Here is a 13,517-nt window from a genome sequence, read left to right as displayed (position 1 = left end):
CAGAGCTGGAGTGAGAGCGGCAGACGGCAAGCGCAGCACAGGAGTCTACCTATCGCTATGTTAGAGCTGCCACAGTCTTCCCAAGGACTCTTCTTTCTTGGAGGGGAGATGGTGATGGTTGCGGCGGTGCAGACCACCAGCCTGAGGCCTGTTACTTCTCGGGCAATTGCAAACTCCACAGCTGGACTGAAATAAAAAAAAGTTTGCGCCTTACCAGAAAGCCTGGGCATTGTCAGCCAGATGAAGAGCAAGACAAAGTTAGCAAAATAACAGATTGGCTTGGCAGCTCCTGCAATTAATACACACTGGTCTTGATAACAGGCGTTTTCATTTAATAGCTTTTGTGCCGTTTGACTTTAAATGAGTGATCCTGAACTACTGAGCACCAGCAGAAAAAGTTGCAGCAAGACACCCTTGTCGGCGTGCTGGGCGTGCTGCCTCCTCCTCCCCAGGCTGCTCCCAGCCGTTGCCTCCCGCTGACACCACTTCTGTAGCCCCTGCCCAGCCGCTCCAGAGGTTGGGGCTCTCTCTGCAATCGCAAAGGAGCCCCCTGAGCAGGCACTGCTTCCACCCCATCCTCACAGTCGCATTGCCAACTGCTTTCATGGCTTGTCATGCAAACTGCAGGACCTAGGGAGTTTTATACAGTGTTTATACTGCAGCAGAAAAGTCAGGTATTCTGTATGAAAATCATTGCTATTTGAGGTCTGTCAGATCTGTTTTCCCTGTCCTAAACACTGACATGTCCATCCACACATCTGGGAATATGCTCAGTCCACCTATTTTTACTACCAGCATGCTTTAGACAGATAAGCAGAGAATACTGATTGCTCTGATAGCATATACCTGTGCATATTGCTCGTCTGTGTATTAAAAGAGATTATTATGATTTGTTTTGTCAGTGTATTTTAATGTTGACGAAGATATGTATTTTGGTTAGAATGCTTCTTATATTTTCAACTATTTTGTCCTTCAGACCAACTTATGTACACTTAAGGGTACAAATTATTTCAGAGTAACAGACAATACTTACCTGAGTTTTATCTATAATTAGAAGTCAGTTTTTTTCCCGTAACATGGGTTGCTCGCTGCACACTTTTGCAGGGGATCCTAGACTGAACATCCCCACTTAGTCTTTCCATAGCACTGCAGGATTATAGCAGGGGCAGTTCCAAAAGCACATTTGCAAAACAAAAAGGCTGAAATAGGTCAGTGTGATGCTCCATTTGCTTTTTAAATCCTAGATAAAGCGCAAGAGTTTCAATCCCAAACTCCACAGAGCGAGTCAGAGGCACGAACCAATAGCAACACAAACACGCCACCCCAAAACAAAGAGAGCGCCTTTCTAGTAAGCCCCAGCAGAATTCACAGTCATGCATCACTGAGGTCTACGCTTGCTGCTTTCGCGAGCATCAGGAATTGGGATTTTTCGGTTTCTAATGGCAAAAGCTAGAAGGGTAAAAGCAAAGGGAAAAGCTAGAAAAGATCCAGAGAGACCTGATGGCTGTAAAGACCAGACAGAGGCAATAAAGACGTAGTAATCAGTATGAAAGAAAAGAGCCTGTGAAACAATTGGCTTGACCTGAGTAAGAAAAGGGAAACATGCTGTAAACAGGGAGTATTTAGAGGAAAAAAAATGTGTAGAAGTAACTTTGCTATATATTTTTCAACTAATGGCTACTTAAGTCAGAAAGTGAGAATGTAAGGCTACAAATAAATTTGTACTACAACAGAAACGCTTGCTGAATGCTGTACTCTGCACTGGAGCTCTGAAACACAAAAGTCGTCATCTGGAAGGACTGAATTGGCAGAAGCAGCCAGTTCAGAAACAAGTCTTTAAAGATACCTGCTAGAATTTTAATTTTTGCATTTGTAAGGCTCCTGGCTGACAGTTACAAACCACTCATAGGTCAATGAAAAGTGTATTCTGAGCAGGCTGAGAAAAACCAGACAAGGCAGAAAGGTTCAGCGCTGTGAAGGACTGAGAGTCTCAGGTCTCAGCCTGCAAGGACGTCATCAGCTGCTTGGCCAACTGAGATGTTTAATCCTGTTTTAAAGAGGACAGAGCAAGAAGTTTTAACATAGTTCTTCACAACTACCAGATCTTAATGCACGAAAGAGATGCAGTTAAGGTACCTACATTCAGAACAAATGACTGAACAACATAGATACAGAGGGAGCAGGAAACTTGGAACGGGTGCAGGACTGGAAAGGACTTGAAAGCAGGCAGCACAATGGGCAGTAGGGACTTTGGGGAAAGCATCCCTGAAAGCTAATTCCATGCACAGGAGACAACTTTCCCAAGGCTGCCTCTATAGCCAGGGGAGACGAGCTTCTCCAGAGCTCTGATCAGAGCATTAGCCTAGGCAGATGCTCTGAATCACCCATTTCCCTGACCAGAGGCCTTTGAGAGTGCCCTCCTAGTCCATAAGGCACCTGAAATAAAAGTTACTGATCAGTCTCAGACGCCCCTTCTCCATTATAGCAAAAAAGGAATTTGACAGAACATGGTAAACAAGATACTTAACCTGTTCATGATAAATACACACAAGAGGCAAACATATGCCTAAACATGGCTGAAAAAAAGGACTTCAGCTGCTCAGTAGGATCAGGGAACATTTTCAAGAGTACCCATCAGGTTAGTTCCTCAGAAACTCATTTCCTCATGAAATGGCTGGACTAGAAAGAAACATCAGAAGATCAAAGTGAGAGCTCAGAAAAACTCTGTCAACAGTCTTTATGAAAATTGTTGTTGCTAAAACAGAGTTTTGTTAAAAAGGCATGGGAATGAGTCTCTCAAGTTTTCAGGTTTGGTGTGATGAGACACAAAGCGAATTCTTCCCATTTCTCCTTCCTGAAGCTTTCAGGTAATTTTCAACAGGCAGCTGGATCGCCTCCATACATATTTCAGCAGTAGCTATGTCCATTCAGTTCATAATTTAAAGAAATATGATGTTAGTTCCTGAGCACATTCTGCTGAGCGTCTCATTAACACCCTGCCAAGAGCACGAGAGAACAACAGCCCTTCATAGGAAAACTCAGAATACATCAGCTGCGTTACAGATTTGTGCTGCATATAAAACTACCACCTGGAACAGAAAGCAGCCCTGTACATCAAGGATGAAATGTGGGAGGTAAACAGGTCAGGTAGAGGAAAGTTTACAGTGTCTCTGCCTGCATAAGGCCATGTTTTAGCCCAAGCCGATTTCCTCAGACCTGGCTGAGGCATGGAAGCCCAAACCTTGCCAGCAGGTGCTCTGTGCACACGAGTGCATATCAATTACAGTAAAGGCAAAAGGGTTTATGATACCTTAAGAGTGTCTGTGCACGTCCCACAACTGGTCTTCAACTTTTCATAATTATAAGCAGACAGACAAAACTCCAATAGAGCCAACAGAGGCAAACTGTATGAACCCAAAAAAACAACTTAAACCCCATGCTGAGTCCATCTATTGTATACCACAGCATTTAAACTCTAATTTACACTTGCTGATGTGTAAAGTCTGGACATCCTGAAACACAAAAGACCAGTTTCAGACCTCATCATCTCCTGCATTCCCCTGCATGCATGCTGCCTTTTGGACAGCACTGCCCCGCTCTGTTTTTTTGTTTCCTTGTTGTTGTTTTATTCTGCACAATGAGCTTGCATAACCTCATCATGCCTTTTTTCTGAGCCAGGACCAGTGCTCATTCACTTCAGCAGAATGCTTCTTCCACATCATTTGGACCAAAGAACAAGGGTTCCATAAAGGTAATTAGTATTACTGATCTTTCTAACTGCATTACAATATGTTCAAAAACAGCTAAATGGAACCAGAGATACAAATCATGAGCTTGGTTTGCAGTACTCATCCTTTGCATCATGTCAAAATCAAGAAGGACTTGCAATCATATCCTCCGTGAACTGCATTTAAATCAAATGCAGCGTGTCCTAGGGCACATTAAGGAGTAAAAGGAAGGAAACACTGCTGTTGTAGGAATGGTTAACACCCTTCTTCCTGGCAGGAATGCCTCTGGGCATTTTAGTTTGCCTCTTTGTGCTGATAGTTAATTCCACAGTCTCTCCACACTGGAAAACCCTGGAGCTTGTCACCTTGTCACAAAAACACTGCACACGCAGAGAGAACTGCTGCCAGCTGGACGCTCCAGAGCCTACCACATAGAGCCTCCCCGCTCCAGGCATTGTTGCCCATTTCAAACTCGCTGACTACAAAACATTGCAGGAATCATCCAGGTGGCCTCAATCAGCAGTGCTGGTGTACACCCTGTGTGCTAGTTTCTCTCTAAAAACAGCAACAAAAAAATATTCCTGCTACATGAACAGAAAGCATCCATACCGCACACCAAACTGCTCTTCTCCACAGAGCGCTCACAGTTGTCTGTGGGTTTTCAAGATACAGGTATGGGCTCTTGGTTCCTCTGCTCAAACGCTGGAGGTCTTCTACTGCCTGATCCCTGGAAACAACCGGACAAGTGACTATCTCTGGTTCAGCCGATCTGTTCTCCCAAGTTGTTCTGGCTTAAAGGTGATCGTAACAGTCCAGGGAAACGTCACTGCACCTCTTAGGAAAAAGATAAGCTTTAATCCTTGCAAGTGGCAGATCATACACTCCGAGCTAGCTGGATTCAACCACAGATGGCAGGCAGAATTCATACACTGTTCCCCAAAACACATAGATGTGAACTAAAAGAAATTCCAAGCAGCCAAGTAAAACTCCACTTACACTCCATATGGTATTACCAGGCTTGGTAACTGCTGCAATGTGCTGCAATACATTAACTGAAGACAGACACACAGTTCTGGTCATTTAGTAAACTAGTAGTTTTATACATGCTTGCTTTCTTTTTGGACATGTGAAGTCCTGTGAAGGTTAAAAAACCAACCCGAAACCGAAACACACCCACAAAAACAGACAGACACCTAGATACAGCTTCCTCTCAATTTGTTTTATTTGGCAAAGTAGCAATTCAGACAGTTCACACAGCATTTATTGAAGCTCTTCAAATCTTCTGCATTTCAACTTGTCCTCATCTCCAAGAAGTTTTTACTTCAGAACCATTGCTCCATCATGGAGGGGTTTTCATCTTCCAATTCCTAAATGCTACTCGGGATACTCCTTTCTGAGTACCTTGACTATCACCAACCCCTTCAGTGGAATGGGTGCACTAATCCCAACAGCCTTGGTCCCTGAAGTCTTACACCTCCTGAAGTGGTTCTCCCAAAAAAGTTGTCACTAAGTCTCAGCTTTATCACCTCTTCTAAGTTAGGCTAGCTTATTACACTGTGTCCAGAGACAAGAATTTGGATACAGTTGAGCTCCTATCTTTCATTTAGCTAATTAAATTAGTGAGAAGATGTAAATAAAGCTGAACTCAAATTGAACGATACAGTGACCAAAAGGTTGAACATTAGCATGCATCATTTAAGATATTTCACTTCAACACCAAGAACTAGATTCACAGTTGATTGTGGGTTAGTACAAATTTGTCAGGTGCAAGTGGGTTTTTCTGAATTGTATTTTCTAGAATACACGCTATATTAATTCCTTTATAAGATTAATCTTGTGTATGTGCTCCCAGGCTGCAGTCAGATCAGGAGGTGGTACATTAACATCTAAACAAATCAAGTGATACATATTTTTTACACAGGAATAGGATGGGGCTGATCTTCAAAAGGCAGGTTACTTAAAATGTTCCCCTTCCATATTCAGAAGCCTGTGAATTTTAATGTTTTTGCTTTCAGGGATTAATCCTATCACAAAATTATTGCTGTTCTACCATAAAAGTCAAATATATTTTTGCAGTGATCACTATGGGTTGTTTTTATGCAAGCTATTTTATTCTATAATCTTTTTTTACCATAAAAAAAAGAAAATAATGATAACATGCTGTTTACTTTAATTCCTGGTTGCTCAAATCTGAGCAAGATGACTCAAGACACACTTCCCCCCTTTCCCAAAGCAGCCCACCTTACTGTACTGCTTTGCAATTTGCTGTTGACATTTTACAGTACCAAACCAGAAAACTCGGGGCAGAAAAAAAAAAGTTTACTGCCTCCCAACTGCTCTTCTATATGAAAACTGAACAATTGCATATCTCTCTGTACTTAGGAGTCCAGGATTCATTACTCTTTCTGCATGTATCATTTTTTCCTTGTAGAGCAATTAAGAATTCACTTTCTAAAAAACCAGAAATTTTCCTGGGTGCCCACAGTTAGAAAAATGAGAATGTTAATACAGCACATGGCTTTGCCAAAAGCAACTTTCTTTTAGAATCAAACTGGATTTTTTTTTTTTAATAAAGAATCTAGCAATCCACATCTCAGTAGTCTTCTACATACTGATCCTAACCTTCCACACAAGCACACAAGCCCCCTTTTGCTTTTAACTTTATTTGGCAAAGCAGCATTGCATCAACTGTTCAGTGATTGGGACAGCTTACATCATATTTACGGAGTTAAATCCATGTGTATCACATCAGCAGTGAGCTATAAACCAAAAGAGAATTTCAAGACTCCATTAATTAATTTTAGAAGGAAAGGGAAAACCATGTCTGTTATGTCCAACTTGAACAGCCGTGATTGATAAGAGCGACCACCCACCTCTGATGTCTTGAAGTTTAATATATACAAATGCCTGGTTTTAAGGTAATAAGCAGCTGATTGTATCTACTACATGCTAGTCTATGACACCATGTCAAAAGCTTAAAAGGAAGTTCATCTCCTTTTAGTAGCATCTAGCAGACATCGGAACACAGAAAACCTGGTATTATCTATGTAGTGTCATAAGGTGCACAGAAGCAGTTTTACCAAGGGACACAGGAGCCGAGAGAAGTGAGTGTTCAAGTACCCCCATCAAAATTAAGAGTTCACAAGCTAGAGGTCTTTATCTGCAGTCTTGCAGAAATTCACTTTGAACAGATGAAAGTAAAATAAAGGCATGTTAAATAAAACAGTGCCCACATAAAACTTTCCACCATTTCTTTATCAGATTTGCCTTGAGCATCTAAAAAAATAAAACAAACACCACGCTTTTCCATGCTGATAACAACAGTATAACGAAGTCCAAAACAAGCTGCAATGCTGTTGGTTTTCAAAAAGCTTTTAGAACTGGAGATGAGCAGTCCACTGTAACACTATGTTTGGGTCAAGATGATGTAGCTTTTACAATTCATCCCTGTAGAAAGAAAACACATGCAGTTATGTTTCTCCTCCCCTTGGAAATCATATTTGAAAAGTTTTGATATAGAATCAGATTACATTTAAGTGCTCATGCACATCAGCAAAACTTCAGGAATCTCTTCAAGCATTTAAGGTTAAAATAAAAGGAAAGGCAACAGCAATCCCATTCATCTCATACTATTATGTGATGTATCGTGAAATATGGGTCCCTCCATTTTACATTTAATGGAACATTTGCTTTAATGAACATTGCCCGCATCACACAGCTAGTTACACAGCTACCTGTCATCCAAACTCTGTTGGCTACATGCTGGCAAGAAACTAAGCCAACTTACTGGACAGAGTATTGGCAAAAAACATTCTCTGTAGCTGCCAAAAAGGCAAATTTAGCTTCAGCTGCTGTCACTCAAGAAAGCTAGGAACACAATCTCACATCAACGTCATGCAGTTTGTACCACCTATTGTATTTATTTCGCAGAGGAGCTCAATTAGGTCCTGAAGGAACTGTGCTAAATCAGGACTAGGTTATGGAAAGGGTGGGGGCAGGGTAGGTGTGCATGCTAAAAGGACATTCAGGTAGGAGAAAGGATGCATCAACAAGTCTCTAAATCACTACGAGGAATCTAGAAAATGCAGGCTTTTGTTCCTGCAGAACACTTAAAACACATTGAAACAGGAAACCCATAGAACCCATATTCCAACAGTGAAATTATCATATATTGGCGATTTGTTTAAATATTTCTAAAGCATTAACTTTAATGCAAAATGTCCATCAAATCTGAAAGCTGTGCATTGTGCTGTTATGAATGTTGGTAAATTCAATCAGAAGTGTTTGCTTTTTTTTTCCCCCTCAAGGCACAAGCAATCTATAAACTCACAATGAATTTGCTGCAATTTTTCTTTTAGTAGGTGCATCACCCTCATTAGCCAAAGCAAACACTGTCTGAATTAAGAAAAACTTCACTAATGTGATTGCTGGCTCAATACACAATAGTATTTCCAGCTATCATGCAAACTAACCCACAAAAATACAGTGCTACATGCGCACAAGCAAAAGCTTTAAAGTTACAAAGGCATTGTCCTTCAGGAATCACATAGCGTGGAATGACAGCAAGCAAAACATTTTAAAAGCAACTGAAAAGGCTGTTGCAACTAGTGGTTAAATGACTAGTTTTTTTATCTAATGCAGTTGGGATGCAAACCTTGTGCTTTGTTAGTGATAAATATTTGCATTCTTTGCACTTTGTGCTGCCTTCTAATAGTAAGGTACTAATCATACAGCTTCAGAATGTTGCAGTAATTAGAAAAAGCAGAAAAAGGCAAAAAGGGAAAGAACACATCTTGGCAGGGATAAAGAAAAATCTATTTATAGCCAAAGGTTTGGAAGTTCTCCATATTTGCCTATTTCACAGAATGGGCATTTGCTTACTTAAACAGATTAAAAGAATGAACATCTGATACTCAGTTTAAAATGCAGTGCCGGTGAATTTAGGACAAATACTTCATTCATCCTTAATGCTTCCAGGAGCTGCGTCATCAGTTAATATTTACAACTTCAAAAAGTGTGTTTAAGTATTGACTACTGCTGTTGCTGGTTTAGTCTCATATGCCTAATTGCCGATGTGATTTTCATCCTGATTCCTGCCATATACTCTCATAGCTTTGTAAAAGCCTGACCTTTTACTGTGAAAAATAATTCTTAATCCTCTAAACCCAAGCTAGATCCTCAAGAAATTGTAAGCCTAAGAAAAATTCTGTATTTACTCTGAAACTATTAAACATAATAATTTTACCCAGGCACAGATGTTGGCAAGGTCTTTGCATAATGTTGCTAACGCGTTTTACAAAATGGTATTTGTACTTAGAATTCAAGTAAGTGATACTAATATGCCAATGTTTTAATTGTTGGTATTTTGCATTGCTTTAAGCTATTCATGACCACATAATAATGTTCCTGTAAGTTAAGTATATCCTAGATGTCACTTTGAAAATAAAGATTTTCATATTCTGTTTATTAGAACATTTATTAAGGGGATCAGCTTCCCTTGAGATTCTTCACTTGCTTTTCAATACTGGTTAATCTAACAGCAGCATGCCAGCCCAAAACAATCCATGATGTATGTGTTAAAATTATGTAGCATTTATCTTCTACTGTTATGAGAAGCTGAGCTTATATGTGTACTATTGGATTATATATATTAGAAAGTTACAGAAAAGTCTCAGATCATTAGGTAGGTAACACTTCTCAGCTTTCCACCTAATGTGAACAGCTTGCAGACTTAAATACCCACTGCAAAACAGCATCAGTTGATCTGAACTTCAGTTGTATGGATCAGAAGCTGCCAAGCTATGAAATGTGCCAGGTTTCAACTACTGGTAAAAACCAGGATACTTGCCTATCCTCCCAGCAGTAAAAGATCTATCCTCCTATAAAGCTTAAAAGCAGACTCAAAAGACGACTGCTATTTCCTTGTTAAAAATATCCTGTTGTCCTCTAAAGCCATAGGAAAGATCTACTAATTAATTTCTATTTTTCTCCCTTTTTCTGGCCACGACTATTTGCTGTGATTCTTACACAACTCACCTAATTTCCCTCCACCTTCATATATGCGCTCCTTCCAATCAGCTTACTAGCTCCTGCTTAGTAAGCAATACATATATTTAGGTTTTAAGTCATCGCAATAGTCCTTCTCAGGCCCTTGGAATTCTAGCAAGAGAATCACTCATCTAATATTGTCAATTGAGGCATCAAAGCAACTTTATAAGTTCAAGTTAAAGCAAATTTCAGAAGTCATTAGCTCAAAATTACTATTCTAAAAATAAATTTAAGAAAGTTTGAAAAAATTTGGCTTACTAGTAGGGAAAACATATAGAGGAATATTCCACACTTCCCATTAGGAGTATCCAACAACAAACTAAGAAACAATCTTAGAAAAAGCTAACAGGTAGTATTTCAGGTAAATGTCAGAGTTCATTACGAAAAGAAAAAAAAAAATCACAAATCTTATCAACAAGTTTGGGATACAGGTAAGTCAGGAAGTTTTGTGATCTGTCTCCACCTCTTTGGTGGAAGGCATTCTAATTAAATATTTGATCAAGCATTTATAAATTTATCTGAAATCTGTAACTCACTTTTTGATCCACTTAAACTTTCTTGTCATTAGGCAGCATTTGACTTTTCCTTTTTGATACATCATTCATCTATGAAAAATATGCTGTCATTACTGATATTGTATTTCAAACTCATATTAGGCTACACTCTGAATTTCAGTATCTACTCAGTGTTTCAGCAGCCATTTATTTCTCCCTTGGTAATTTTAAAGGTTTAGACACAATATTTGGACTTGTAGCATTTTAATCTGGAAAGGTGCTGTCATAAAGTATTTATTATTTGCTATGATGAATCATCAAATTGACAGTAAGTTGAAATAACAAAGAAAAGGAATTTTCTCTGCAACCTATCAGTTACATAACATGCATTTTTGCATAATACATAAATTTTAAATTTAATCTAAAATATTTTGTGCAAAGATTCTTTTTGCCAAAGTAAAATAAAAACTTTATCATTACTCTGCATAGCCTAAGGAATTCTGGGCAAAAAAACTCCTGCTAATTTCAGTTGAAATTAGACAACTAGCTCATCAGGGGCATTGAAACCCTGAATAAGAGTTTCTAAGCAGAAACATATTTTCATATTTTCTAATAAACACATTTTCCAAAAGGCTGCTTAATCATGTTGTATGTACAGATATGTGGGATACAGTAACAGCCCCAGTCTAGTCACTGCAGTTTTTGCTCAGAAAGGTTACACTGTCATTATAATTTTGTATTTTATCAGCAAATGTGAATTCAGCATGACATTTATAAATAATTTCTACTAATGCAATATTTTAAGTTAAAAAGTTGTTAACTTTTTAAAACAGCTGCCTGTTTGGAAATAAAATCCAATATTGCAACAGACTCATTGCCAAGCATTCCTTACATTGTTATTCTCTTATTTCTCCTTGTATCAGAAATAGTGTGGCCAGCAGGAGCAGGGAGGTGATCGTTCCCCTGTACTGGGCACTGGTGAGGCCGCACCTCGAGTCCTGTGTTCAGTTTTGGGCCCCTCACTGCGGGAAAGACATTGAGGTGCTGGAGCGTGTTCAGAGAAGGGCAACAAAGCTGGTGAGGGGCCTGGAGCACAAGTCTTATGAGGAGCGGCCGAGGGAACTGGGGTTGTTTAGTCTGGAGAAAAGGAGGCTGAGGGGAGACCTTATCGCTCTCTACAACTACCTGAAAGGAGGTTGTAGTGAGGTGGGTACTGGTCTCTTCTCCCAAGTAACAAGCGATAGGACAAGAGGAAATGGCCTCAAGTTGCACAAGGGGAGGTTTAGATTGGATATTAGGAAAAATTTCTTCATGGAAAGGGTTCTCAAGCACTGGAACAGGCTGCCCAGGGAAGTGGCTGAGTCACCATCCCTGGCAGTATTTAAAAGATGTGTTGATGTGGTGCTTAGGGACATGGTTTAGTGGTGGACTTGGCAGTGTGAGGTTAACGGTTGGACTCAATGATCTTAAAGGTCTTTTCCAACCTAAATGATTCTATGATTCTTTAGCTTGTCTCCATATCAGTAGTAAGTGCACTCTCACAGAGCAGTAAAACCAGAGAGATCCTAACTTACACAAGAACTGCCAACAAAGTAGCCAATAAGCTGTGTTCTCAACTGTGCAGCACAAGAGGTCTTCTCTCCTCCCTACTTATCAGTAAGGAAAATAAATCAATTAATAATTGGGAAGTTTTATGTGAAAGGATAAACATCCTTACCAGCATAATTACATAAGTGGGCACCTACTGTTGCATCTCTGGTACACTAATGCATTTCATTCTGTACCAGAGAGAGGGTTCCTGTGTATATTCTGCTTCCAAATGTCCCATGGAGTACATTTGAGAAGATTCCTGCTAATATTTGGATCTCAAAAATACTACTGCAGCTGAACCCAAACTAGAAAATTACAGACTAAATTTAAAGAAATCCAATAATAATGAGAATCTTTATTTAGCACTACAACATCAATTTATCAAAATCCAAGGAGTCTTTTCCTTCCAGCTAGTCCAGATTTTCTTTTGCTAGAAGTTCCAGTTTTACCCAGTGAAAAATGATGCAAAACATCTGAAGGTAGGTTTGACCTCAAACACCACTTAACGATCAAGTCACTATTGTGCTGCTTTGTAAAGAGCACCTCGCAGCCCTAGTAAGGAACTGTAGTAACTTCTCCAGCATGTGAATGGCTAAGCAAAAATTCAAGCGGATACTTTCTTGCCAACTGGAAGGTCTGCTAGACTGCAAAAATACTGCTGGCGTATCAATTGTATTTTGTGAAGGGACACCAATTCTTGATATGATGTAACAGTTACCTGCAGTTAGGAATGAAATTGCATAACAACGTAAACTAAGAGAATGACAAGCTAAACACACAGGATTCTTGAGCTACTCTAAAAAAAGACAATTGTTCAATGAATTTTAGATTGACAACAACCGGAGTCTTTCATATACTACAGCTCTTTATTACAGAAAGACTGAAAGACACTCTTTCAGAGGAGTCTCTAATTGATCTCTGCTCACAGGTCTTCAACAATTTAGGAAAGTTAAACTGAAATCTAGGAAGTGCAGAACACCTCCTTCATCTTTGCTGCTAGCATAGATAACAAATGCCTATTTATAATTAGGAGTTTCCTTAGCAGCAGCTGGCTGATCATATACTTCAAACTCATCAATAAGGAAAAACAACAAAAAAAAGATGGATGTGACCTCCTGTAAGGTCAGCAGTGCACTGGCAGTTATCCTTGAGAAGGTAATGGGAATTTTCTTCAGATCACAAAATGGGTAATTAAACCAAAAACAAACATTACAAGAAGTGGACTTCTGAGATTTCCTTTAACAGAGATTTCCATGTCTGAACCAAATTTAAATGAGTATAGCAAGAAACAGCCTCTATGCCACTGTAGTGATCAAGGTAACCCTTCAGGCTAAGCACCTACCTTGTCTGATAACACCAATGTATATTCTTAACACTCAAATTAAAAATAAATAAAATAAAGAAATATTTCAGAACAGAACAGAAACTGTCAAGAAAATCTGGGGAAAAGAACTCCACAAGACTCATAACCAAGAAGTCCCAAAGACAATCTATTACTTCTTCCTGAGCTAGCAGAGAAAATGGACTACAGAACTCCACAGAAGAGATGCAAAGACCTTAGAATTCTAGTCCCTTAACACACTACACCACCTTCACTGGCAGCAAAGGATAACCACTGTCATTCCAGAAACCCTCCCTATAAGTAGTGTTTATTGAA

At 39.4% G+C, this 13,517-nt stretch overlaps 1 protein-coding gene across 2 annotated transcripts in view; it reads right to left on the bottom strand.

Annotated features, from left to right (window-relative positions):
- Positions 1-4,926: 4,926 nt before the first annotated feature.
- PCMT1 (protein-L-isoaspartate (D-aspartate) O-methyltransferase) overlaps positions 4,927-13,517 on the bottom strand; it is a 35,900-nt gene continuing 27,309 nt past the window's right edge. For both annotated transcript variants that reach the window (XM_069786998.1, XM_069786997.1), the window contains exon 8: positions 4,927-7,175. Coding sequence is in view for 1 of the 2 variants with exons in the window: in XM_069786997.1 (XP_069643098.1) it covers positions 7,163-7,175 (13 nt within the window). In the remaining variant the exon portion in view is untranslated. The remainder of the gene's footprint in view (positions 7,176-13,517) is intronic.

Source organism: Haliaeetus albicilla, chromosome 7, assembly GCF_947461875.1.
Source record: "Haliaeetus albicilla chromosome 7, bHalAlb1.1, whole genome shotgun sequence".
NCBI lineage: Eukaryota > Metazoa > Chordata > Aves > Accipitriformes > Accipitridae > Haliaeetus > Haliaeetus albicilla.
The sequence above is the reverse complement of the archived record's forward strand: the minus strand, read 5'-3'. Positions and strand labels throughout refer to the sequence as shown.